The 27,022-nt window shown below is 40.3% G+C and overlaps 3 protein-coding genes across 4 annotated transcripts in view; 1 reads left to right on the forward strand and 2 right to left on the reverse strand.

Moving 5' to 3' along the window:
- The window catches only part of LOC126973226 (dipeptidyl peptidase 9), a 36,186-nt gene extending 27,472 nt beyond the window's left edge, over nucleotides 1-8,714 (reverse strand). Inside the window, exons 1-2 of one of the 2 annotated variants that reach the window (XR_007731294.1) lie at nucleotides 8,206-8,714; nucleotides 3,328-3,529 (exon numbers count right to left, since the gene is read on the reverse strand). Coding sequence is in view for 1 of the 2 variants with exons in the window: in XM_050820414.1 (XP_050676371.1) it covers nucleotides 3,328-3,529; nucleotides 8,206-8,492 (489 nt within the window). In the remaining variant the exon portion in view is untranslated. The remainder of the gene's footprint in view (nucleotides 1-3,327; nucleotides 3,530-8,205) is intronic. The other variant, XM_050820414.1, reaches the window with a different exon arrangement.
- LOC126973288 (vesicle transport protein GOT1B) overlaps nucleotides 1-27,022 on the reverse strand; it is a 276,130-nt gene that overhangs the window by 150,295 nt on the left and 98,813 nt on the right. The window lies entirely within an intron of this gene.
- The window catches only part of LOC126973224 (unextended protein-like), a 60,084-nt gene continuing 42,107 nt past the window's right edge, over nucleotides 9,046-27,022 (forward strand). Inside the window, exon 1 of the mRNA XM_050820412.1 lies at nucleotides 9,046-9,579. Coding sequence (XP_050676369.1) covers nucleotides 9,122-9,579 — 458 coding nt within the window. The 5' untranslated portion in view covers nucleotides 9,046-9,121. The remainder of the gene's footprint in view (nucleotides 9,580-27,022) is intronic.

Consider the following 27,022-nt stretch of genomic DNA (forward strand, 5'->3'; position numbering starts at 1 on the left):
TGTATTTAAATTTTTTTTTAAGGAATAGGAGGACAAACGAGCGTACGGGTCACCTGGTGTTAAGTGATCACCGCCGCCCACATTCTCTTGCAACACCAGAGGAATCACAAGAGCGTTGCCGGCCTTTAAGAAAGGTGCACGCGCTTTTTTTGAAGGCAACCATGTCGTATCGTCCCGGAAACACCGCACAAGGAAGCTCATTCCACAGCTTAGTAGTACGAGGAAGAAAGCTCCTTGAAAACCGCACTGTGGAGGACCGCCACACATCCAGATGGTGGGGATGATATCCTAATTTGTGGCATGTCGTGCGAAGGTGGAATTCGGCGGTAGGAATCAGGTTAAACAGCTCTTCGGAACACTCTAGGCGAGGCTTTAAGGGAAGTGTTGTCGAAGAGCGGTGATACGGCAAATCGTTTTTTTTTTTAGTGGTAAATGCGCAAACTTGAGTCTTCTGGGGGTTAAATTGGACAAGGTTCAATTTACCCCATTCCGCGACCTTCTCGAGAGAGGACTCGATAGAAGACACAAGTTTCTCCCGGCACTGGTCGACGATTTCTCGAGAGAGACCTGCATGGCCCGTGTATACGGCATCACCAGTGCTGTCGTCTGCATAGCAATGTATGTTGAAGGTGTCCAACATGTCATTGATATGCAGAAGAAACAGCGTGGGAGATAGCACACAGCCTTGGGGCACTCCAGCGTTCACGGGCTTTAGAATCGAGCAATAACCGTCGACAACGACCTGTATGCTGCGCCCAGTGAGGAAGCTGGAGGTCCACTTGCATAAGCTCTCGGGAAGCCCAAATGATGGAAGTTTTGAGAGGAGCGCCTTGTGCCACACACGATCAAAGGCCTTCGCTATATCCCCCTTGCTTTCAATAGCCACCGCCCATCTATGTGTTAGGTATACCAGAAGATCGCCAGTCGACCGACCATGGCGAAAGTCGTACTGCCGGTAGTTGATCAACTGGTGACCCTCAAGGTATACCGAGAGCTGGCGGTTAATTATACTCTCCATGATTTTGGAAAGCAGGAAGGTAATCGCTATAGGCCTGTAGTTTTCCGGATCCGAACTGTCTCTTTTTTTGGATCGGATGGACAAGGGCTGACTTCCATGAATCAGGGACTACGCCTTTTGAATAAGAGTGCCGTAATAAACGCGTTAGCACCGGCGTCAACTCAGGGGCACACGTTCTAAGCACGATTGGAGAAATCCCATCTGGCCCGCTCGACTTCCTGACGTCCAACGAAACAGAGCTCGCCGAACAGTTTTTTGTCTGAACTGTATAGTATTTCAGGCATGGAGCTCTGACACCGCGGGATGGTCGGCGTTGTTTTTCCGTTGTCGTCAAGAGTCGAGTTGGAGGCAAAAAGAGTGCACAGGAGATCGGCTTTCTCTTCTAGGCACGGTTATATTTCCTCTTCAGAACTTTGCAGTTCGGATCCTTTGAGCCCGGCGCCGCAACCCAAGTTCGATACGCCATACCAGGGCTGTGATCTGCCACCGATCGGTACTACAGAGCTTGGTATAAAAATATCCATGCCCTGCAGTATCACATCGGCTACTGCAACGGCGCAGGCACTAGGATCATCCAAAGGGAAACAAACCTTGCCCCAAGGGTAGGATGTAAAAAAGGAACGCATCCTATCCCAATCTGCTGACTTGTAGTGCCAAACGCGGCGGGTCGCTGGTGGTCTGCGACGTTGGCGTCGGATAGGCACTACACTCCTGACCAGGCAATGGTCGGACGTTCCGAGAGGGGCGTCGACGGTGACCTGGTAACTATCGGGATGTGTAGTCAGCAGAAGATCTAATAAGGACGGCATTTGGCTATCCACATCCGGGAGCCGCGTTGGCGACTCAACCAATTGGGACAGACCATAAGCCAATGCAAAATTATGCACAGATCGCCCTGTGTAGTCTGTGGTACGTGATCCAAGCCATTCGGCATTGTGCCCGTTGAAATCACCCAAGACTACGATATCAGCGGAGGGGATCTGTGCAAGCACGTCATCAAATGCCGCTTGAACGCAGCCCATGAGGTGATCCGTTTCTGCGTTACCAGTATGGGACCTGTAGACACACGCATAGATGCGGACCCGGTCTTCTAAATCTATGCGGAGCCAGAGAGTAGACAGGTCCTACCCTCAAAATTGCCGAGACGGCGACAGCAGATATCCTCCCTAACGTAACTGCCGTGGTGTTGCTGCCCTGTTTGTCCTGTGAAATGTGCGGTACTGTGTGTACCTCCCCAGAATACGAGGGGCAGCCCGAGCGCGAATACTCGGGGAGGGATTCTCCGGCTCTGGTAGAGCCGGTACCCTCCTGGGGTAATACCCTTTTTAGGACCGCTCGCATATTTTCGTTGGGGGGTGATGGGGAAGGGGAGGGGGGGAAGGGATGGCCTCCGGTCCTCGACACTAACCTATGCGAAACATAGCGGCACTAGGCCGCTACTTCACGCTGGTATTCTGTGCGTAAATTAAATAAGTTAAATAAACAACTGTTCACTTTACATATAACAATTGCTTAGATTCATTATTCCTCCTGCTGAATTCCACCTTCGCACGACACGCCACAAGTTAGGATATCATCACCACCATCTGGATGTGTGGCGGTCCTCCACAGTGCGATTTTCAAGGAACATGTAGTATGTATGTAGGTACATTCATAGTACCTTCAAAAAAAGCGCGTACACTTTCCTTAAAGGCCGGCAACGCTCCTGTGTTTCCTCTAGTGTTGCAAGAGAATGTGTGCGGCGGTGATCACCTTACATAATATGATCTGTTCTCCTCTAACATAAAAAAACTAGTGCTCTGTGAACAGCTCTATCACCTGGCGTTGCGTAGAGACGTTAATACATGCCTTCATTGTGTCTTCTACCGTATTTATCACGGGGAGTGTTCCAGTCCTGACCTATCCAACGGAATATATTCCACCTTGCCAGTGATAGGATTCCAAAATGATAGAAGGCAACCTTCATTTGTCTAAGAATCGCGGTTAGTTTACCGTGGTCACCAATAGTGACACAATAGTTTCAGTGATACCGTGCTCGTCATCACGCACTCCGCGGCCTCCACCCTGTCAAGCCACGCATTACGAGCACAAGTCCGCAGTATGAGACGGGACATCACTGCGAACTCGCTACACTCATCCTGATGAAGGACCTCCGATTGGTCCCAAACTAGTCGATACAAACTCCGACAAACCGTTTCAGACAAATAAAGTTTATATTATAATGTCTGATGAAAGTTTTAATATTTCAACTGGCAACCTTCATGTAAACGCGCATATGACTGAATCAAGACAAAGATCACGCGCATCACCTGACTAGGTCCCTCTTCTGCGACGAACAGCGAAGACGCACAAGGGAAGAGAAGTCTCCCTGACTGCGGATGGAGTTCATACGACGCGATCCCCCAGGCGGCTACCCGCTGTCTCTCCCACAGCAGCTGCTCCTCACGAGACCACTTGCCCGAAGACACGTCCAGCGCTACATTCGACTCAATAAGCGGCTTCCAGTCAATTCTGAAATTTGGAAATTGCGAGTTACTATCTGGTTAGAGATTTCCTTTCAGGGAAATATGTGGAAGGGGTGGTTATTTCAACACAAACAATTGTTGTAATCACTGTATTTGGGCAGACTTTCCACTTTCAATTCATAATAATTAGTGAATACTCTAACTTAGCGAAAGAGGTCACTCGTGGAATCTAACTCAGATGGGCAGCATTCGAGAAGCTCCGTAAAATCTTCTCGTCCCAAATACCACAGTGTCTGAAGACGAAGGTTTTTAACCACTCTGTGTCGCCAGTGATGACTTACGGTACGCCGACGTGGTCGCTAACTATGGTCCTTATGAGATAGCTCATGGTCGCTCAGAGGGCAATGGAGAGGGCTATGGTCGGAGTTTCCCTGCGTGATCGAATCAGAAATGAGGAGATCTGTAGGAAAACCAAAGTTACCGACATAGCCCAAATGATTGCGAAACTGAAGTGTTAGTGGGCACCGGATACGCTGGATGAGGGCAGTATGCCCCCCACAAGATGGACCAACGATCTGGTCAAGATCGCCGGAATACGTTGGATGAGGGCAGCGCAGGAACGATCGTCGTGGAAATCATTGGCCAGCCTTTGTCCAGCAGTAGACGTCTTCCAGCTGATGATGATGACTCTAATTTATATAGGGCACGACAGCCAACCGTGATAATGCTACCAAATGTTGGTTGGCACTGCTGTAGTGTCAAATAACTTACACAAATCAAATTATTATTAATTTAACTAAAGATCTGAATAGTTATTCACCTACATATAATCTTTACACCAAAGTAATTATATAAAATAACATTACTAAAACAGTAATGAATAACAGTAGTTATTTATATTTAATTATTAATTGGGATATCTTATGGTGTTCCATGACGTTGGTAACATTTGATAACAGATTAACTAATCAAAATAATAATATTGCTGAGGAATATATGACATATATTTAACTCCGTTTATGTTCTGAAGGGCTATTTGAGGTTATCCCTGACACTGCACCATTCAATAACAACTTGCTTCATGTGCAGTATGGTTTTTGAACAAATTCTATTCGGTATATGACAGGGGTATATGCAATATACCCTGATTTCTCTGGTGTTACATGAGGGTATGTGGTGTATGCACATTAGTGAATTTACTAGACACTGTGATAATAACAAAGATAATAATAACAACACTAGTGCCTAGTTGCCAGTAGGCAACAAGATTGTTTGCACCTAGGCTTACTAACTCAACTGAGTACGATATCAGTTGAATTTGTAAGTCTTCTGTTGACCCGAGATCATGTTATAAAAGCATAAACATCATTTTTATGACATGATCTCGGAAAATATTTAAAACTGTGTTGTTACCAAATTCAAAAGAATTTTTTAAAAAAAGTTTGTGTGGCAAAGGTTACTATCACATACATGATTTTCTTAATGATACCACAGACTGGGAATGGAGCAAACGCCATTGGGCTATTTAATTATAAATTTTATTTAAATAAAAAACAGAAGAAGCCCACTGAGTTTCTTGCTCCCATTCTTCTCAGGTCTGAGGAATACTTTTTCGAATGTGTGGTAGTTATTCACTTTCAATAGGTGATTTCATATCCTATTTTAAATAAAAAAAAATCAATGAAATGTGATATGTCGCCAACTGTACCGGTCACTACACTTGTGATGGAAGTCCTCATGTAAGTGTAGTTGAATGTCCAACAATTGATTATTATTCATATTGGTTTCATCCATTAAACACTCAAAAGCAAATAAAGAGTGATCAAAACCTAAACATGCCTTCCACTGACCTCTACCATTTACCACTGGACTGGCGGCTGTCAAAGTGCTTTTGTGCCTGTTTGATATTCGCCATTTTGGCGCTGTTGGCCATGTAGCGAGAGTCTGTGGTACAAAAACTAGTGATAACAACCTCAGCAAACATTGATAGATGGTTTGAAACTATTTACAAAAAATAAATGTGTACTTTACTACAATGATTCTTGAAGTATAAATAACACGGAAAATGAAGGAAATTAATTCAAAATGCAAAATACTTCAGAGTATTGCACGTCAAAATTAGTTCCTTGGACGCTCGCGAGTGGCGCTTCAAATAGGCACAAAAACACATTGTCAAACACATTGAACAGCCTGACTAGTGGTATACAGGTCAATGATGCCTCCACACTACCCTATGCACAATACAATTAATGATCAAACGTCAAAAAACTTAGATAATTTACATCTACAGTTAGCGCGCGAGTTGAATGCAGTCGGGGCCTTAGATAAAGGGCGGGAGCCTCTCCCCCCGCTGTGCGCACGCTTCGCCTCCCGCCCCTATAGTATAGTGCTGTGTACATTGTTATCGCGTTAATATTGAAGTTGCCAGCCCATGTTACTTTTTTTTTGTTTTTGATAATGACTGATCCGATTCCATCAGGTTCTGTTCCAAAAAAAAGAGTTTTTATTCATCACCAAGCAAGAGAAATTGCGAAAAATGTTTTAGACATGTGTTGAAGAACGACAGAACAAAAATTTGAGATTTAACTATTACGGTAAAATGGTAAACTTGAAGCATTGTTAAATTTAACGACACACTCATGATTAGAATCATCAATTATAATTAGGTCACAGCACTATCACATTCCTGAACTCTACATTCAAGTCATGCGATATGTGTAGATAGAGCCTCTTGCAGTTGCTGTTAGGCAATGCACGACAACAGGTTTATTACAGTAGTGTGTGTAACAGCTATGTCTTATACTCGCGATAAGTTAAGCACTTTGTATTAGTGTTTGTGTGTAGAGTAACAGATAGCCGTTATTTCCTTCGATGTGTTCACAGATGTCAGTCTATCTAGCCATTTAAATAATCTAAAAAAAAAAATTAATTGAGTAGGTAATCTAAAAAAGTTGAATTCATATTAAACCAGTTTGTATCAACATGCACCATATTATTCAACATTGTTTAAAATGTAAAAATAAAACAGAATCAATAAATTTAAATAACTTAAAGTGGTAATTATTCAATATATAGATTAGCTGATACCTGAGACTGTGTCACCATACACACATCACATGTAATGATTATAGAAATCGTAGTCAAAACTTTAATAACTTTATATTAAATGAAGATATGATATGATCCCAGAAAATGTACAAAACAACAGTGTTACGAAATTTAAAAGAATTGTTAAAAACATTTGTGTGGGAAAGATTATTACAGCACAAACGATTTTCTTAATGACACCATGGACTGGGAATAAAGCGAACACCCTCAGCCTCCTTAATTATAAATGTTTATTGTACAATATCACATTGTAATCCATATTTAATATTTAAAAAAAAAAAGCCCGCTGAGTTTCTTGCGCCCATTCTTCTCAGGTCTGAGGCTGTCTCTTTTGAATGGGTGATAGTTTTTGACTTTCAATAAATGATTTTAAATCCTATTTTGAATAAAAATATTTGAATTTGAATATAATATGGTATATTTCTTATTTGGATAAGGGTGAAATATCTAAGGAATAAAAGTTAGAAGACTTACTTGAAGTCTAACCAAGAATTTTTGGTGATGCAAACCATAAATGAAAACCTCTATCATTTTATTTATATCTAAGATAAAGTATACATGATGCTACAAGTTTGAATCAATAGTGATGTGTTATGTAATTTGCAAGATATACAAAACAGTAAAAAAAATAGTCTTACAATAACATTTCGAAGACCTGAATAGCCGAGTGGTTAGCGATCCTACCTACTAAGCTAGAGATCCTGGGTTCGAATCCCGGTAGGTGCAATCATTTATATGATGAATATGGATGTTCCTTTCCGAGTCATGGATGTTTATATGAATTTATGTATGTTTAAGTAAGTATATTGTATTAACACCCATAACATACCATAACACAGGCTATATATGCTTAACTTGGGGCAAGATAATTGTAAAAAGTGTGTCAATATTATTATTTCATATAGATGTCCTGTAAGTCCAAACTTGATGGAAGAAGTATAAAAGTTTGACATATAGTTTTCAACTTAAGCAAATTTTATGACAAAACATTCAACTTGTAGTGGTTAAAATGATCACAATTGCACACTAAAATGAACCAAAAATAGAAAAGATTTTCTCGTGGTAGTTGGATTTCCAAAGTCAGTGAAAAAACAGTTGGATGAAAACATTTCTTACAAATGCTGTTTTAACAATGAGATATATGGTTGTTTTGTATATTTACCTATTCATGTTGCATCATCGGAACACCAACTATTATGGTTACACTGGTAAATACGGACAAAGTCACAGGTAACAGATAATACTCTATAAGTTTAAGTGATTAGCTATACCCAACCTGACATGATAATACATATTATATATCCCTATACACCGTGGGTTAACTTATTAACATTTCTGACTCAAAATTAAATAAAATTTCTAGGTAAAAATTTTGAGGATGACTAAATTTTAATATGAAAAAATATTTTTACAAAACATTAAGCTAAATAAACAATATACTACTATAATTATATTGTTTTTTGCAGGAGGAGGACAAATGATATGTATGATGACATACAGGTCACCTGAAGGTATGTAATCACGGCAGAACATACTCTGTATCAGCTGCACTTTACAAATGGCAAATGTAGCTATAAAGTGCCTGTTATGAAAGTAAAACAAATCTATGCAAACCTTATATTAGAGAGTTGTAGGGTAGGAAGTACGTCTGTATACAGTAAGGTAACTTCCCATCCGTTCTGAGGCGTTCGTAGAAAGTATATCCTGGTCTTTCCATTCGCTAGTTTTCTGAAAGATATTGACATTGGCACCATAGTCGACAAGGACGATAACTCTTTCCGTAAATCATGTACAGCCTGCCGTACTTCCGCCCAGCTGTATTTCTTCGGTGGGTCACGATCATATTCATCAGAAGCAGCCCCGTCCCCTGCTTCCCTCACTTCCATTTTTAGAAATTCCATACAAAACTAGCACCCTTCAAAAATTTTTCATTGCACCATTTGTAACAAAGAAACGCCCTACCTACCTACGAATTACAGTTGTATATTTTAACTAAATACATAATACTACTTCTGAGTGTGTTATTGCGACAATATACGAATAATTAACGAAGTTACGAGATTATTTAACTAAAATTAAATTTTAGCCAACACACTACTTTTGACTTTCGTGAAATACAGATAAAAAAGTGTTCATTGATGATTGCAGTCATTGAACTTCTCTAGGTTCTCTAGGTAGATACACAGCTGTCATTATGTTATATGTTGTCAAATACAGCTGATTTTTTTTAAAGTTATTGCATGACTCTGGATCTTAGAAGTCCTTCATGCGGCACATCCGATACATTATTGTGCTTTGGGCATCTAATCAAATAATGATACATTAAATCTTAAATAGTGTATTTTTAAATTTATATAAAATAAAATGTTTAAAAAAAATTATAAATCGGAAATGACAACATTTTCTTATCCGATATCTCATATCCGCAGTTCCGGCAACAATTGCCGCCCAACTGTCACCCGAGGAAAACATGTCTAGGACGTAAAATAAAATTCAGTTGAATTTATATGCTTTGGTTTGCGTTAAAAATATGGCATTCGTGTCAAATGCCTTACGGACTTGTGGTTTAATATTTTACCTATTTAACGTATTGTGTTTCGCCGAACATAGATCGAATGAGCCATGGATAGTATCTTTTAAAATAAGTGCAAAAGCTTGTGTTGATTCAAAATGTAAATATTTATTACTGGTACAAGGTGGTGAGTTCCTTGGTCATAACTCTTGGAGTTTAACCTCCAGTGAAGGTGCTAGAGGTGCTAACTGTGATATATTGTTTTCTAATTACGAAATAAAAGAAGTTAAAACTGAAAAATGGATTTCTCAAATGGAAGTGCTTGTGCCGATGTCTGCTAAGAAATTATACTTTTGCTTGAACCACAGCGGTGGTAAGAATCATCCTTTCCATGGAAGATGGGTCCATCAAGGCCAATATTTATTTTTGGATCCCGTAAATGATACGACTTTTACAGTAAAAGAGAAAACACATACGTAAGTAAATAGCGATCGTTTTAATCTAATTAACAATCGCAACTGTTTGTCTTTCAGCCTAAGCTATTAACTATTTTTTTTGGGTCTTTGATTAACCCAACATAGTTGAAGTATGCATAAATTACACAAGAAACCTAATGTGTGGCTTTTTACTTGAAACGGCTGGAACTATTCTCATGACTATTTCAGGCAATATTCAGATTAGCCCAACTAGTCATTGTAATTGGTGGTGTAGGATGAACACATTTTTCTTGATGTTTAATGTAGTCGCTATACTTAATACTATAAGAATTAATCACAATTAAGTGCCTGGGTAATGTCAATGGAATGTAAAGTTATTACGAAATTTCGAATTTGATTAAGTATATTTTTTGGTGGCACATCTAAGTTTAATGTTAACTATTTTGATCTATTTAAGTATTCTCATACATCATAATCAAATTAAACCAAAACTTGTATTACTCCTCTGCTTTATTCCAATTAATGAACAAAGTGTAAGGTACTCCTAGTGTAAGATTACTTCACTCTGTCATGTAATTCTGTAGTGACAAAGGTTAGACAAAAACAAAAAGTTTTAAACTTGGAATAACTACTTCACATTTATTAATTACACAGCTGAAGTTCATTGTTTCATGGCATTATACCGTCCGTTGGGCGGCCTATGCCAGAAAACAAATGGCGCCATGGCCAGTCTTAAGCCGCGCGTTACCAACTTTTTATATTTTATGATTTTTTTAGATTTACCTACAGATTACATTTCGATTATTACTAATGAATGTAGTAATTTTTTATAACTAAAAAAATACTTCAAAGTTACTAATTAGTAATAGAACAGTTACTAAAACATCATAGATAATACAAAAAATAATTGTTAAATTGACTGCTACAGATAATTTTTACGGCTGACCACATTTTGATGGCTTGTCGTATTTTACACAGATAAAGTTTTAAAATTAAATATTTTTACTTTTATAGTCTGTTAAATTACCTTTCTTGTGGTTTAATTAACCTTCCAAAATCTGTAAGTGCCCCAGGGGACTAGATTTTTTAGATACACGAAAATTGAACGTGCAGTACGGAACAATCCCTACACAAGTTATTATTATATTATATTATTCCCTTATTCTGTTTATAAGATGGTTTATTTCGCTTGGTCTTATAGCTTGTTTCAATAGCTTTCAAATACATTCTCTCAAAACACCATATTTATGCAATGACACAGTTAACTTAATTTAAAATATGGACCGCCATCCGCCGTTGCGCCTTGCATAAAGACTATCCCCCTTATTCATAATGACCCGCTAACTTTAAACAGCCGCTTAGGAGTGTTTTTTCTCATTCTGACTTAGGTTAATAGAAGAAGATAGAGTGATAATTAGCAATGCTTTAAATTAGCAGACTATTATGAATAAGGGGGCCGGTTTTTATTATGATTTAATGACAAGTGTGTTGTTTTCAGACTTTTCCCTATACTTACAGTATAAGACGGTATCATTTGCCGAACATAGTTCTAGATTGACAGATAATACCCTATAAATTTTGATTCCCTTGAGGGTGTGGAAATATACATTTTTTGCGACATAAACGGCAGTATAATTTTTTATGTTAACTTAGAATCTTGATTTTTTCACAGCTTTATGAGACTATAGACTTGAGTTTTTATATTTAATTTCAACTCGATATCTTCACACTTTCCCGAGATAAGGGTTCTTGACAGACAGATGAACAGACAGACAAAGTGTTACCATCGGGAGGCTCCTTTGCACAGGGTGCCGGCTAGATTATGTGTACCACAACGGTGCCTATATATGCTGTGAAGCATTAATGTGTAAAGATTTCTGTTATGGTCCGAAGTGCGCTAGTGAAATAACTTGCGAAATTACTGGGCAAATGAGACTTGACATCTTATGTCGCAAGGTGACGAGCGCAGTTGTAGTGCCACTCAGAATTCTTGGGTATTTCAAGAATCCTGAGTGGCACTGCATTGTAATGGGCAGGGCGTATCAATTACCATCAGCTGAACGTCCTGCTCGTCTCGACCTTTATTTTCATAATAATACTGATCCTATTAGGGTTCCGCATTTTTCGTTGTCAGGTACGGAACCCTACAAAAGAATCGGTCTGGGTTAAGGTAACCGATAAACGCACCACTAAGTTACGCGTGAATCTATTTCGTATTGTATAGCGAACTATTTTAGTAACGTCTATAAAAATTTGGTGAAGTGCCAACTGGAACGCCGTTTATAGCATAATTACGTTGGGAAATATTATGATTTAATAAAAGGGCTTACATGAGTTACATAATTATTATTGTTTGAACTTTCTTGACTACCCCACAGCCCGATAAAGTGTGACCAATTAAACTCGTCAAAAATACCACAGTGTCTGAACATGAAGGTTTTTAACGAATGTGTGCTGCCAATGATAACTTACGGAACACAGACGTGGTTGCTAACTTTGGGCCTTATGAGATAGCTCATGGTCGCTCAGCGGGCAATGGAGAGGGCTATGCTCGGAGCTCCCTGCGAGATCGAATCAGAAATGAGGAGATCCGTAGGAGATCCAAATTCACTGACATAGCCCAAATGATTGCGAAACTGAAGTGTTAGTGGGCAGGGCACATAGTTCGACGGACAGATGGCTGTTGGGGCATTCCCCTTCACATGGACTTACCAACCTTTCGGTTTCCAAGATCGACATCCCATTTGCGCCAAGCCACTACGACTCCGACACCAATGGAGGGGCACTGATATGGGGCAGTAAGGTCCTCGAATGGCGGCCACGTACCGGAAGGCCTATTGTTGGTAGCCCCTTACAAGATGGACCGACGATCTGGTCAAAATCGCCGGAGTAGTTGGGATGAGGGCAGCGCAGGACCGATTGTCGTGGAGATCTTTGGGGGAGACCTTTGTCCAGCAGTGGACGTCTTCCGGCTGATGATGATGATGAATTAAACTTGTCAATGTGTGCATTAGCAAGTGGTTTAATATTCAAAATACTATGGAGCGAATATCAATCGTGGCTGACTGTTTACGACATTTCGTCGATTAAAATTGGTTACAATAATAAATTTTCTTTCTTCTCTATCTTGCTGTATCTCCGTTAGAGATGTTCTTCTTGTTGTACGTTTGTTTTAGTATGTATATTAATAATATTGCTATGTATGAGAGTCTGATGAGTATGCAGAGAGACATGTCTGCCTGAGAAACTAAAAAACCAACTTTTTTTATGACAATAAGGGACGGGACGAGCTGGACGTTCAGCTGAAGGTATATGATACGCCCTGTCCATTATAATGCAGTGCCGCTCAGATTCTTGAAAATCTCAAAAATTCTCAGCGGCATGACTACAATTTCGAATGTTACCTTGAGAGATAAGATGTCTCATTTGCCGAGTAATTTCACTAGCTACGGCGCCCTTCAGTCCGAAACAACATAAATGCCCTTAGTCGCATCTTACGACACCCTTGGGCCTGGGACTTCCCTATTCTTTTTATATCGGATTGTTACCTTCTCATAAATATGATCGAAGAGATCAATGGTTGTTCCAAATGGCTCTTTCTGTTTTTTATATATATCTTCGTAAAGGGTACCGTTTTTTTTAAATACTTCGAGTACTCCGAAAAGTGCTTAAAACAGCTTAATCATATGGCTGCAAACAGAGGCCTAGTATACAATTCCTTCTCATACAGTTTCAGTAGAAAATTGCCGAGAGCGAAACGCTGATTTTTTAGTTTTTATAGACCGACGACTTCGTGCGTGACCGTCCCGCAGGGTGACAGGCGGTGGCGAGAACGGGGAACTAAAGATGTCAGCGGGTAGCGAGTGGTGTAGCTCAAGAAAGTTAGCCCCCCAGATTTTTAATTTTTTTTATTTTTTTATTTTTTTTTATTACATCGTTAGTTCGCCATTTGTTCTTGATTGTTCTCTATAACCATTTGTTTGTTCTCGATTCTTTTTATTTAAATTTGCAATTCATTAAAATTGGTTAGGTTAGGTTATGTTAGAACAATTAAAACAACGCACGAGCCGAGCGTAGCGTGCCGCGGCAGGGGCGGGCGAGTGCCAGAACCAAATAGTAGGCGTTTCCCCCCATTTTTAATTAATTGTTTTTAAATAAACAACAAAAGAACAAACAATTATTTATAGCGAACAATTAAGAACAAAATACGAACTAACGATATGCGATATTGAAAATTCAATAATAGAAAAAATTTTTTTTTTGGGGGGCTAAGTTTGATGAGCCGAGTGGTGTTGCGTTGCGGGAAGGGCCACGCGTGAGACTGTAACATCCAAAGAGTATAATAATATATAGGGAAGAGAGAGCCCTCTCTACGCATTATGAGCTGTCTGTTTGAAAACTAGCGCCATCTGGAGATTGGCCCCGAAAATAACTATATATAAGCTCCAAATTATAAAATTCATTTTTAATATTGTGACGCAATTAAATAAGTAACTCTACTTTTTAATGTAGGTATCGCAATTTTTTACCATGTTGAAATTGCGCCTAGAGTTAGTTATTCAATTTTGTCACAACATTGAACATAAAAGATGGATTTAGTAGTGTAATTAAGCAAAATGGAACAGCTAAGTAAACGCTAGAAGTAGCCGCCATTTTATGACCAGTGGGCAGTGACACAAATAAAGAAAAGTTGAAAGGTTTCAAAGTGAGTGACAGCTCACAAAGGTTTCAAAGCGAGTGACAGCTCACAAAGGTTTCAAAGCGAGTGACAGCTCACAAAGGTTTCAAAGCGAGTGACAGCTCACAAAGGTTTCAAAGCGAGTGACAGCTCACAAAGGTTTCAAAGCGAGTGACAGCTCACAAAGCTTTCATTTTCGGCCCAACTAACAGATTGCACTACAGTCTTCTGAAAACGTCACTTTAAGGAGTCTGTCCCACCCCTGGTGACATCTTAGTACCTACCCCCTCCCGGCCACCGTCTGTCACCCCGTGGGACGGTCGTGCACGAAGTTGTCAGTCTATACTTAGTTCACGATGAATCTGAGAAAAGCACCAGCTAATCCTAATGACTTGTAGCACAAGTATTCATTACTATATAAAATTTGTTATTTTTAAAGTATACCTCTGTATACAAGTATACTTCTGGGATTAATTATTATAAAATAACAAATTGTTTAGATTTGAAAGAGCGACATCTCAAGTCAATCTCCTAAGATGCAAATATTGAGGTTGAGCAGGTTATCAACTGTAGGTCCTATAGATGGAGCCACAACCTGAGAGTTGGACAAGATATACTACAATCTACGATCCTTGCGCACTCGAACAGTTGGCTCAGTTGGAAAGAGCTCTCGGATGGAACCCGACAGGTCGCGGGTTCGAGTCCCGCATCGTTCATAATTTTGGTTACATATTTTAAGTTGTATTCATTAACCTGTTACCTATTTCAACCATTTTTATAATAGTACTTGTACCATGTCTAAATATCGATATAGGTATAAAGAAATTAGAGAATCTTGAGAGAAAATATATACTTATACTAGCTGCCCCGACAGACGTTGTTCTGTAGATAATAAAAAAATACTGTTTTATAGGAATTTGCCAATAATATTTCAAAACATCAAGAATTATTTCTTAAAAAATGCTCCCTGTTGTTATAATGAAACTGTTTCACAGCGGAACTGTCACACCGTGCGTCAGTAAATTCTCTCATAGAAAATATGTCCATACAAAACAAATACTGAAAATGAAAATAATTATGGGCCCCGAATCGAAATAAAAACTATCCTATCTCTCAAGTTGGATTGAACTGCACTCCATGAAGTAATCCCCATTAAAATCCGTTCATTAGTTTAGGAGTCCATCGCGGACAAACAACGTGTCACGTAATTTATATACAGGGTCTGTCGTAAATAATGGATAATCCGATAAGTGGAGGTAACCCCGATGTCAGGCTACAATAAAATCTAGTTCTTACGTCAGTTTTACCAACAGTGTAAAAATGATGCATACTTTTAGTTTTTTTTCTAAATTTTTGCTCCTTTGAACATTCAATCGGTTGCCATTTCTTTAAAATTAGGTATTTTTGTGTATTTTTTTTTGCATCGTACTCCTAAAGACTTGTTTTATTAAATTTAATTACATTTATAGCCGTTGTTATCGTAAAATATTATTAAAACTAACATTTTAAGTAATTTTTTCCCGTTTTTTTGTAATTACTTGTAGTTTTGACCCTTGATTGTGAAAAAAAAGTATGGTGCTATAGCTGCCCATTATCTTAAAAACATGGCTAGTATGTTAAGATTCTAAAAAGGTATGATAGTGGGTACCTTAGCAAATAATATTAGCTCCAGGAGCAAAAGAACTAAGCTAGGTCGGGATTTCAATTTCTCAAGTAATGGAACGCAACGCTCTTGTGATTCCTCTGGTGTTCGCCAGCAGTCAGGTAAAAAAAAACAACAGATACACATAGTCGCATGTATTTTTTACGAATGCAAATTAACAGATGATTAGATACTTGCATTCTTAATGGAATAAAATCATGTCTTGGTGTGTTATAGCTTGAATCACGAAAATTATGACATTTTTTTTTATGGAATAGGAGGACAAACTAGCGTACGGGTCATCTGGTGTTGCTGGCGAACACCATAGGAATCACAAGAGCGTTGCGTTCCATTACTTGAGAAATTGAAATCCCGACCTAGCTTAGTTCTTTTGCTCCTGGAGCTAATATTATTTGCTAAGGTACCCACTATCATACCTTTTTAGAATCTAAACATACTAGCCATGTTTTTAAGATAATGGGCAGCTATAGCACCATACTTTTTTTTTCACAATCAAGGGTCAAAACTACAAGTAATTACAAAAAAACGGAAAAAAATTACTTAAAATGTTAGTTTTAATAATATTTAACGATAACAACGGCTATAAATGTAATTAAATTTAATAAAACAAGTCTTTAGGAGTACGATGCCAAAAAAAATACACAAAAATACCTAATTTTAAAGAAATGGAAACCGATTGAATGATCAAAGGAGCAAAAATTTAGAAAAAAAACTAAAAGTATGCATCATTTTTACACTGTTGGTAAAACTGACGTAAAAACTAGATTTTATTGTAGCCTGACATCGGGGTTACCTCCACTTATCGGATTATCCATTATTTACGACAGACCCTGTATATTAAGATATTTTATATTTGAATGAGTATTTTAAAATCTTACGGTAAAAATAGTTTATCTTTAGTATGAGCCACGCAACCTTGTGATGATTTCTAAGACCTTGCGAGACGAAGATCGCGTCGTAAAACTGATACGGACTTTCAATATTTGGATGATTGATGTCTTGTGCCACTTTTAGGGTTCCGCAGCTCTTGAAGATAAACCGATCAAGTGTGAGTTGGGACTGGTACATAAAGGGTTTCGTATATAATATATATGATGAATAAAATATGCTAGAAAAAGCGTTATATAATTCTAGAAAAATTTGAATTCATAAGATGGGCTGGAAGTCTTATGCAGCCAAGTTTTATATGAATACTAGCTGACCCAGCAAACGTTGTATTGCCGATATTAAAATCGCGATACAAAAGTAACTGTTGAACATAGATGGGTGAAAATTTGAAGTTGTATGTATTTTTTAATGCTGACATAATCAAACAAGTTTAAAAAAAAATGTCAAAAAAATAAAAAAAAAATTGGCGGGGACCACCCTTAACATTTAGGGGGATGAAAAATAGATGTTGTCCGATTCTCAGAGCTACCCAATATGCACTCAAAATTTCATGAGAATCGATCAAGCCGCTTCGGAGATCGATCGTAGTCTAACAATTTTGAGGTAGATGGCCAGTAGTTCAAGCTAAACCACCCATGGTCTATAGTCACTATAAGCGACAATTTTCATATCAGTGTCACGGTAGTAAAAAAATAAGGACTCCGTGTCACCTTACATAACAGTGTAGCAGCAAAACAAGCCGATTAACGTGTAAATACATAGCCCCACGCACACACTTACACTACTACAGGCCGATAGGCGGCCATTATGAAAATTGTCATAGTCTGTGACAGATCAGTTTGCGTCTCAATAAAATATTTTAAAAATGCCGTCGTGCGTTGTGAATAAGTGTAAAAACGATACTATATAAGTATTTGTGGCCATATATGATTATTTAAGGGAGAAAAAATTGTGTAACTAGTATCCGTAACCGCACAGACACTAAAATAACGGTGCTTCACTTGCTAATATCACGGCGCAGAGTCCTTCTTTTTTTATTCGTCCGTGATCAATCTATAAAGACTCTTACGCTATTATATTCTAATTCTATCGTATAACATTTTCATTTGGATAAGAAAAATTAAAAATACCACCGTGATGACAGCGAAACATTTCATAACTCGGCGTTCAAAGTAATTTTCTTGAAATGTTCTGACCTTGGTCGGTTTGTACATTATGTAGGGAAAACGGATGCTTTTAGGTCAAACGGTTGTTAAATGCCAGGTGATTATGTAGCAAACTACTTTTGCAGCCATTTTTTTATTTTTTACTAGCTGACCCGACAGACGTTGTTCTGTATATAATAAATAAAATAATGTTTTTATATGAATTTTTCAATAATATATTATCATAACATCAACAATTACTTCACGTAAAATATGCACCCTGCTGTCGTAATGAAATTGTTTCACAGCAGAACTGTCAAACGTGCGTTTATAAATTCTCTCATAGAAATTATGTATGGACACATCAAAGGAAAAACAAATTTGTTGTTTTTCTTTAATTTAGCAGCATTTTCCTATTTATTCACCTTTTAAACCTTCTCTGGACTTCCACAAATAATTCAAGACCAAAATTAGCCAAATTGGTCCAGCCGTTCTCGAGTTTTAGCGAGACTAACGAACAGCAATTCATTTTTATATATTTTTTATTGAAACCACCAACACCATAAATGTTATAAAAATCTTCTTAAAAATGAGGGTAGGTACAACAATTCATTTTAAGGCTTATTTTAAACTACAATATAATAAGCGAGTTCTGGCAGAGGTCGATGCACAGACTGTGTTTATTTATCAGTTGGATGAGCACTCGCACGGAACGTGAGAGGTCGTGGGGTCGAGTCCCGCATCCTTCATAAAATTTTATTTTTGTATTAATCCCAGAAGTGAGGGTTATCACTTTGAAAACATAACAAATTGTTAGATTTGCAAGAGCGACATCTCAAGTCAATTTCCTAATATGCAATTAATGGGGTTGAGCAGGTTATCAACTGTAAAGTAGATCCTGTAGATGAAGCCACCACCTGATAGTTGAACAACGCTTACAAGATTCTATGAAGATACGTCACTCGAACGGTTAGCTCAGTTGAAAGAGCACTCGCACGGAACGCGACAAGTCGTGGGTTCGAGTCCCGCATCGTTCACAAAATTTTAATCAAATTTTATTTGTGTATTAATCCCAGAAGTGAGGGTTATCACTTTGAAAACATAGAAAATTGTGTTTATTTATTTAAAAATTAATTCATATCACAAAAAGATTAATAATAATAATAAGCCATTTATTCCATAACCCATAATAATATACAATCAAATGTTAGTAATTTAAAGTTCTTAAAATCTAGTGTTAATTTTATTTAAAGTGACCAGTTTAATTATTTATTCTATATAATTTTGGTTATGGACCCCATTTTGGGTATAGGCCTCCTCCTAAAATCAACTTTATGCAATAAGTAGGTATGTGTAGTTTTAAAAAACATTATAAGAAAAATTAAGCGTATTAATGCGAACGGAAATCTTTCTTTTATCATATGTTATTGTGTTTATGTTTGAATGTGTATGTGGGTATTTTTATTATCTAATATATAAAATTCTCGTGTTAAACTTTGAACTCCTCTGAAACGGCTTGACCGATTCTCATGAAATTTTGAGTGCGTATTGGGTAGGTCTGAGAATCGGACAAATTTTTCATCCCACTAAATGTTAAGGGTGGTTTCACACGAATTTGTTTTTGAAATGTTTTTGACATTTTTTTTTAATTTGTTATTTATGAGTCAGCATTAAAAAATACATGCAACTTCAAATTTTCACCCATCTACGATCAACAGTTACTTTTGTATCGCGATTTTAATATCGGCAATACAACGTTTGCTGGGTCAGCTAGTTATTATATAAGAAAGGGCAGACGGGCAAGAGTCTCTCAATACGGAGAGTGGTGATGCAACTGTCCTAGGACATCCACAACACCAGGAGTCAAAAGATGGGTTGTCAGCCTTTCAGTTAAGTATATACTCTATGATTGAAGGTCTTTAAGCAGTATTATACTTATGTATTATTATATAAATGATTTGAGTTTTCTTTAGTGTTAATTCCGCCAATATTTGTCTTCAAACAATTCAACACGTGTTTCGCCTCTACACTAGGCATCCTCAGGACGTGTTGTCTCGCCGAAATCTGGCACGAGACTGAATCAAGTGCATACCAACGCAGCCTAAGTCTGCGTTGGTTATGTGGGACTCACGTGAAAACCTAGGTGCCTACCCACTAAACACCACTTGCAGTTGGCTTTGGGCAGGTGCCCTCTAAGCCTACATCGAAGGCGACCTTCTCATGGGGAGAGAGAGGCGCAAGCGGCACTCCCTATGGAGTTTCCGCTGGGATATTGCACGAAGGATGATCACAAAAAAGAGGTGAATCTAAATGCGTCTGATTGTCCCCGGATGCCAAGAGGCGTTCCAGGTCAGACGAGAGTTTGTTAGGGGGATCGGAGAGGGCGTGTCTGGGCCTCCTGACTTGATAACGTGAAGGAGGGGAGGCGGTATAATCCGCTGCCTCCTTAATCAGGGGATTTGGGTGATTGTCTGAGGACTTAAAGAAAGTTTCAGACAAGCACTTAAGGTGTTGTTGGATGGTGGGGAGCTCTAAGTCCCGGTGAAGGTCTGCGTTTCTAACACACCAGTGGGCATTGACAGCCTTACGGCAGAAAATGGATTGAACTGTTTGTAGTTTGTCTATAATATTGGATTTCGCATGAGCGAAAACTGGAGCGGCGTTAGTCATAACCGGTCGAATGCAAACCTTGAAGAGTGTTCGCTTGTTCCTAAAAGACATTTTACTGTGCCTACCTAACATACTGTTTAGGCGGTACAGATAGATGCGGGCGGTTCCGGTCACCTTCTTGACGTGAGGCCTGAAGGTGAGTTGGGAGTCGAGGGTCACACCCAAGTACTTGGTTGTGGACCTGAAGGGGATAGGGGAGCCTAATAGATGAATGGGTCGATCCCGGCAGAAGCGTCTGCGCTTAAAATCAAAACGGACTGCGGAGCTTTTATCCGGGTTGACCTCAATACGCCATTTCCTAAACCAGTCACCTAGTTCATTAACTGAGCGTTGGAGCCTGGAGAGGACTGAAGATATCTGTTGGGACTGGACGTAGAGAGCGGTATCGTCAGCGAAAAGAGAGAGTTGGACTCCATTTCTAGGGATGGGAATATCGTTGGTATACGATATGTATAGAAGTGGTGAGAGCCCTGTGGTACCCCAGCCGTGAGCAGGCGAGGGGAGGAGAGGACACCTTCGTGTCTAAAACGAAAGGTACGTTTGTGAAGATAAGAAGCTACTATGCGGACTAATCGGGATGGGAGGCCTAGAGCGTGGAGTTTATATATTAGGCCTTCGTGCCAGACTTTGTCAAAAGCCTTGGCGACGTCGAAGAAGGCAGCGATTGTCTTCTTACGTTTGGGATAGAACCCGCTGTAGATGTACTCTACAATGCGGTGGACTTGCTGAGGACAAGAGTGTTTAGCACGAAAGCCGAATTGTTGATTTATTATTAAGGGAGGGCCGTCCGTTGGAAAGAGATGCTTTCTCATACGGAACAGTATAACCCGTTCAAAGACTTTCCCCATAGCCTTGAGGAGGCTGATGGGGCGATGGTTGGAGGGGATATTGAGGGGTTTTCCTGGTTTAGGGATCCCTATAACTATGGCCTCTTTCCAAGCGGTTGGAAAGAAGCAGTGGTCGAGGCAGGCGTTGAATAGGAGGACAAGAAAGAAGATCACCTGCTCGGGGAAGTGTTTGAGCGCCAGGTTGGAAATACCGTCGGCTCCTGGAGCTTTGCGAGGTTTTAATCCACGGATGATGGATTTAACCTCCTCTACAGTAGTTGGAATGGGATCATCGGTGAGAGGCATTGAGTTCAGACGGCTGACCTCATTCTCCACCGACGCTACGTGGAGGGGTTCAAAAGAAGAAGTGCTGGGTGAGCATTGTGAAGCAATGCTTTCAGCAAAACACTCCGCTTTATCCCTGTCCTCGAAAGCTGTACTGCCGTCGGGGCGTATCAAAGGCGGAGTGTGGAATATTGCGTCAGTACGAAGGGCTTTCGCCACTTTGTAATACGCCTGGTGTGAAGGGGATATGTTCTCCATGAGTGAATCCCAATTGGAATTCCTCAATTCGGAGAGACGTAACCTAACTTGGCTCTGGAGGAAGTTAGCGCGTGACCTATAGTTGGGCGTTGGGTACTTGGCGGCTCTTCTGAGAGCTGCATTCTTGGCTCTAATGAGGTTCATGACAACAAGCGGGAGCTTATGGCTGTTAACCTTAACCACCCGCTCGTTGTCATGGAGAGCGGACTGCACTGTTTGAGTAAGTGCTTTTACCGTGATGTCAATCTTATCCGTACTATCGAAATAGTTGGACGAGATTGCATTCGGTGAATTGTGGACATCAAAAGTTGATGCAAGAGACTCCCTATAACCCTCCCAGTTGGTGAGGGTTTTAGGGTGTGTGGTGGTAGGGGTGGGGGCATGGGGCCCGAGCTTGAGGGAGACTGGACGATGGTCGGAGCCCAGGTCATCGAGTGGTTCAATCGCCCTTAAGTTAAGAGCGACACCCTTGACCAAGGCGATGTCTAAAATATCGGGAGAGTGTGCTACGTTATCCGGGTAGTGTGTTGGAGAGGTGGGACTTAGGACGTCTAAGTCCATAGACCTAATTAGACGGCGGAGCTTGATGCCATTCCCGTTTGTGGATAGGCACTTCCAGTCAGCGTGTTTGGAGTTGAAATCCCCAAACAAGATGACTGAGTCACCTAGAGAGAGGAGAGTCTCAAGGTCGCTCTGGAGAGGGATCTTGAGAGTAGGGAGGTAGATTGAGGCTATGATCAGAGATGGATGACCTGACATGCCCAACTGACAGACGGTTGCTTCCATGTTGGTAAGCACTGGAGTAGCGATTTGCGAGCAATGAAGGGATCTCTTGTAGTAAATGGCTGTGCCTCCGCCACGACGGTCGTCGGCTCTGCCATTGTGTACAAGAGAATAGGAAGGGATCGATAATCCCTTTGAAGCGTCGGGTTTAAGGAATGTTTCTTGGATAAGCAATAGGTCGATGTCCTTATTGCGAACAAATTCCTTAATCTCTGGGAGGTTGGTGCGCAGGCCGCGCGTATTGAATGAGACATGTGATAAGCCCTGAGGCTTCACTCGCCCCATGTTCGGTGTTGAAGCGTTACGCGATTGGGACATTAATACATAGAATTCACCAGGTCTTGGTGCTCTATCATTGCAATAAGGCGCTCATGTGGAGACCTAGCTGATTTGAATTTATTGGCGAGAATGTTGAATTCTTTAATGTCGAATTCTCCATTCTTCAAGAAACTCAGGGGGTTATGCACTCCTGAGTCTGGTTGAGTAGGTGTTGCCCATCTGCGGCCACTCGGGGTGACTTGCACGGGGCGGGAATTGACATTAGATGTCTGGGAGATCGGGGCTGCTTGTCTCCAAGAAGTGGAGAGTAAAGGCCCGGTTGTCCTGTTCCTCAGTTGAGGGAAGTTCGCGCCAGTGGCCGGAGGTGGCCCTGGTTTTGAAGACTGCTTCTTAGCAGGCTTCGTTGTTGAGGGACGAGGGGCGCGGGGACATCCGCGGTAGTTCGCGGGATGTCCTTCCTGCCCACAAAGGACGCAAGCGGGAGGAGTCTCCGCATCGCGGGTGCGTTTGCACTCCTTGGTTGTGTGTGGCTCTAGGCACTTGACGCACCTAGGCGGGGCTGAGCAGTTTGCAGCTGCGTGGCCATAAAGCTGGCAGCGATGGCACTGCCCTGGGAAGCCCCGTCTGTGTGGAGCTTCTACACGGATGTTTGAGAGCCCACATACGATGAGCTCTCTCTTGAAGATTTCCCTCGACTCGGGGACATTGGTGAGGATAACCAGAGCCAGTGGGTATTTCCTGCCGGATCGGCTGTACATTTTGTGTACAGCCTCGGCCTTGAACCCTTGCTTGGTCAGGTCCTCTAGGATGACCTCACTGGGGAGCTCATACGGGACGCCACGTAGAATGGCTTTCACTTTGCGCTCTTCCGGGAGCGCATAGGTGTGGTAAGCAACACTCTTATGAGTGAGGAGGCGAGTGAGGACTCGGAAGTCCTCCGTAGTCGGGACGACTACGCGGATGGCTTCACCCGTGTTTGTGGCTCGGGTGTATTGCACCTTTTTGTCGGCGCAGAGCTGTGCAACATAAGTCCACTTTGCCTTGTCTCGTATGAAGATAGGCGGTGGGGGCTTATTTGCAGGGAGGACAGGCGTGCAGCGCGTGGCTGGCTTCATAGAAGAGGTGACAGAGACCTCGGACAAGCTAATGTCGAGAGACATTAGAGGGACAGGGGTTGCCGCGGAGAGTACGTTATCCGACGTAGTGGCTGAGCGCTTGGACTGGCGCTTCTTCCTGGATTGAACCAGTTTGAAAGGTTCTCCAGAGGGACAACGGGAGGTGTTGACAACGGAGCCAGTGACGGTTCCGTTGTCCTCAGAGGAGGACTGGACTGGCCGCTTTCGGCCGCAGGAGGCGGAGTCGGAGAACTCCATGTCCTCGGAAGTAGGTTTGTGAGCGGAGGGCTCATCGGGGGACGCGGGAGAGTCAGCAAGGGGCTGACTTGGAGTGTTGACCACGGAGGAGACGCTATCGACTAGAGACTGGTCGAATTGGATATTTGCGGCTTTAAGCAAAGCCGCAATCTGGATTATAAGGGCGTTGCGAGGGTCCGCTGATGGAGCCATACTGATGAAGCCTCCCTGCCGAGGGCAGGGAGCAACGGGGGTTGGAAGTGGCACGGCTATCCCTAATGGTTATAGCCGCGAACCGTCACCCTTGGGAAAGCCCAAGTGCAATGGGATCGGGTCGTCCGGTTTCTCTCAGGTCAGGAGGCCTGAGAAACGCACCGGGTCAACGTTAGCCGAGTTAGTTGTCACCGTTAGGTATCCTTCAGCTCAACCGCGATGACACGCAACTCACTTACTACAATAAAAATTGCTGTAAACAAGCTGCGGGCCGGAACGAATTCGACGTAACCAGTCGAACTTGGCGTAGTATACCTCGTACCACACGTAGCGGAGCTGCGTAGCGTAGCACTGGGCGTAGCGTGGCGGCGTAGCGGAGCGTGAGCACAGGCGCGTGTAGTAGTCTGCTCGGCGCGGGGGCCGAGACAAGAATCCGGATGATCAAGTGAGCTGGAAGCCGCTCTTTTATAACCATGATTTGAGTTTTCTTTAGTGTTAATTCCGCCAATATTTGTCTTTAAACAATTCACACGTGTTTCTCCTCTACATGAGGTATCCTCAGGACTTGTTGTCTCGCCGAAATCTGGCACAAGACTGAATCAAGTGAGCCGGAAGCCTACATCTATAAATTTCCTTATGTCTTATTTGTAGGTTGCCAATGCTTGTTGTACAGTTCAACAAGTTTTTTCTCGGCATTACGCATTTGTTTAGTATGAAACTCAGAAGAGATATTCTAATAGCTTGGAATCGTTATGTGTAGGTACATTTATACATATTAGTATTCAATAACAAGGATTGTAAGCATATAAAATGTTTGCGCCTGCCAAAAAGTCGCGTTTTTCACGTAAAAATTTTGCTCAAAAGATATAATCAGGCGCTTCGTTATGTGTTGCAAACGATGATGCTCGAACAGCGATGTTGCTAAATCTTACACTTACAGTAACTGCCTACCTTCACATACTGACGCGCGTGTAATATTATAAGTTTTCTAATGCCTATATTAGGTATTATTTTTATTAAATAAGAGACGAGACTAGCAGCACGTTCAGCTGATGGTAATTGATACGCCCTACCCATTTCAATGCAGTGCCGCTCAGGATTCTTGAAAACCCAAAAAATTTTGAGCGGCTTCAATTGCGCTTGTCACCTTGACACATAAGGTGTCTCATTTGCCCAGTAATTTCACTAGCTATGGCGCCCTTCAGACCGAAATACAGTAATGTTTACACATTACTCCGTCACGGCAGAAATAGGCGCCGTTGTGGTACCCATAATCTATTTATTTTTTATTTTATTTTTATTTATTTATTTATTTTATTTTATTCGGGAAACAAACAGTACAACTTAATACACTTAAAAAATAAAACTTAAAATATAAATCACTGACCAATAAAAGTTTCCACAATTAAATAGTACAATAGAAAAATGCGAGCAAATTAATTACAATTTAAAAGTACCTATTTGTAATGAAAATAATAAATATTAATTAAATATATTGAATTGAAAATAACAAAATATTTATAGAAAATTATATATGATTTTAGTAATAATATTAATAATAATAGCATACATTTTTAAGTTTATAAAGAGATGCAATATTTATTATATATAATACTAATGAGAATTAATTAAAACTAAGACATTTTCTTAATTTGTTCAATCAACTTCTGTACCGACCCTGAAAAGTAATCAATTGAACAGAATTCTTTGTTGTATACTAAACAAGAACGATGAATAAAGGCATTTTGTGCATAGTTAGTGCGTGTAGTATGTAAATTAAATAAAGATTTAATTCGCGAAGATTGTCTTGGACATCGGAAATTAAGGCAATTAAGAAGAAGTGGAGAGTCAATCATATTATGAAGTAATTTTAGCAGAAATGTTTGATCCTTTACCTTACGACGTTTTTCCAGGGAGATTAAGTTAGGGACATATTGATCGATAGCGGAACACCTAAATTTTAAATGCTTTAAGAATTTCGTTTGAATTTTCTCTATTTCTTGAATATGGACATTGTAATGAGGATTCCAAATTACCGAGCCGAATTCAAGTAAAGAACGCACAAATGCATTAAATAGAAGAATCAAGGTGGTAATATGTTTAAAATCTTTACTGACTCTAAGAACAAACCCAAGCATGCGATAAGCTTTTGCAGTCACACATCTATAGTGGTGAATAAAGGTTAACGAGGAGTCAAGGTGAACGCCCAAATCTCTCACCCATGAAACCCGTTCAATAAGATTTTTATTTAAAGTGTACTTGAATTTAATAGCATTTTTTTTTCGAGAAAAGGATATTACGTTACATTTTTTAATATTAAGTTGTAAGAGATTATCATTGCAATATTTACACAATTCATTCAAATCATCCTGTAATAAGCTACAATCCGAAGGTTTACTTATTGTTTTATATATCTTCATATCATCAGCATAGAGAAGAAT

This window comes from Leptidea sinapis, chromosome 29 (genome assembly GCF_905404315.1).
Source record: "Leptidea sinapis chromosome 29, ilLepSina1.1, whole genome shotgun sequence".
Lineage (NCBI taxonomy): Eukaryota > Metazoa > Arthropoda > Insecta > Lepidoptera > Pieridae > Leptidea > Leptidea sinapis.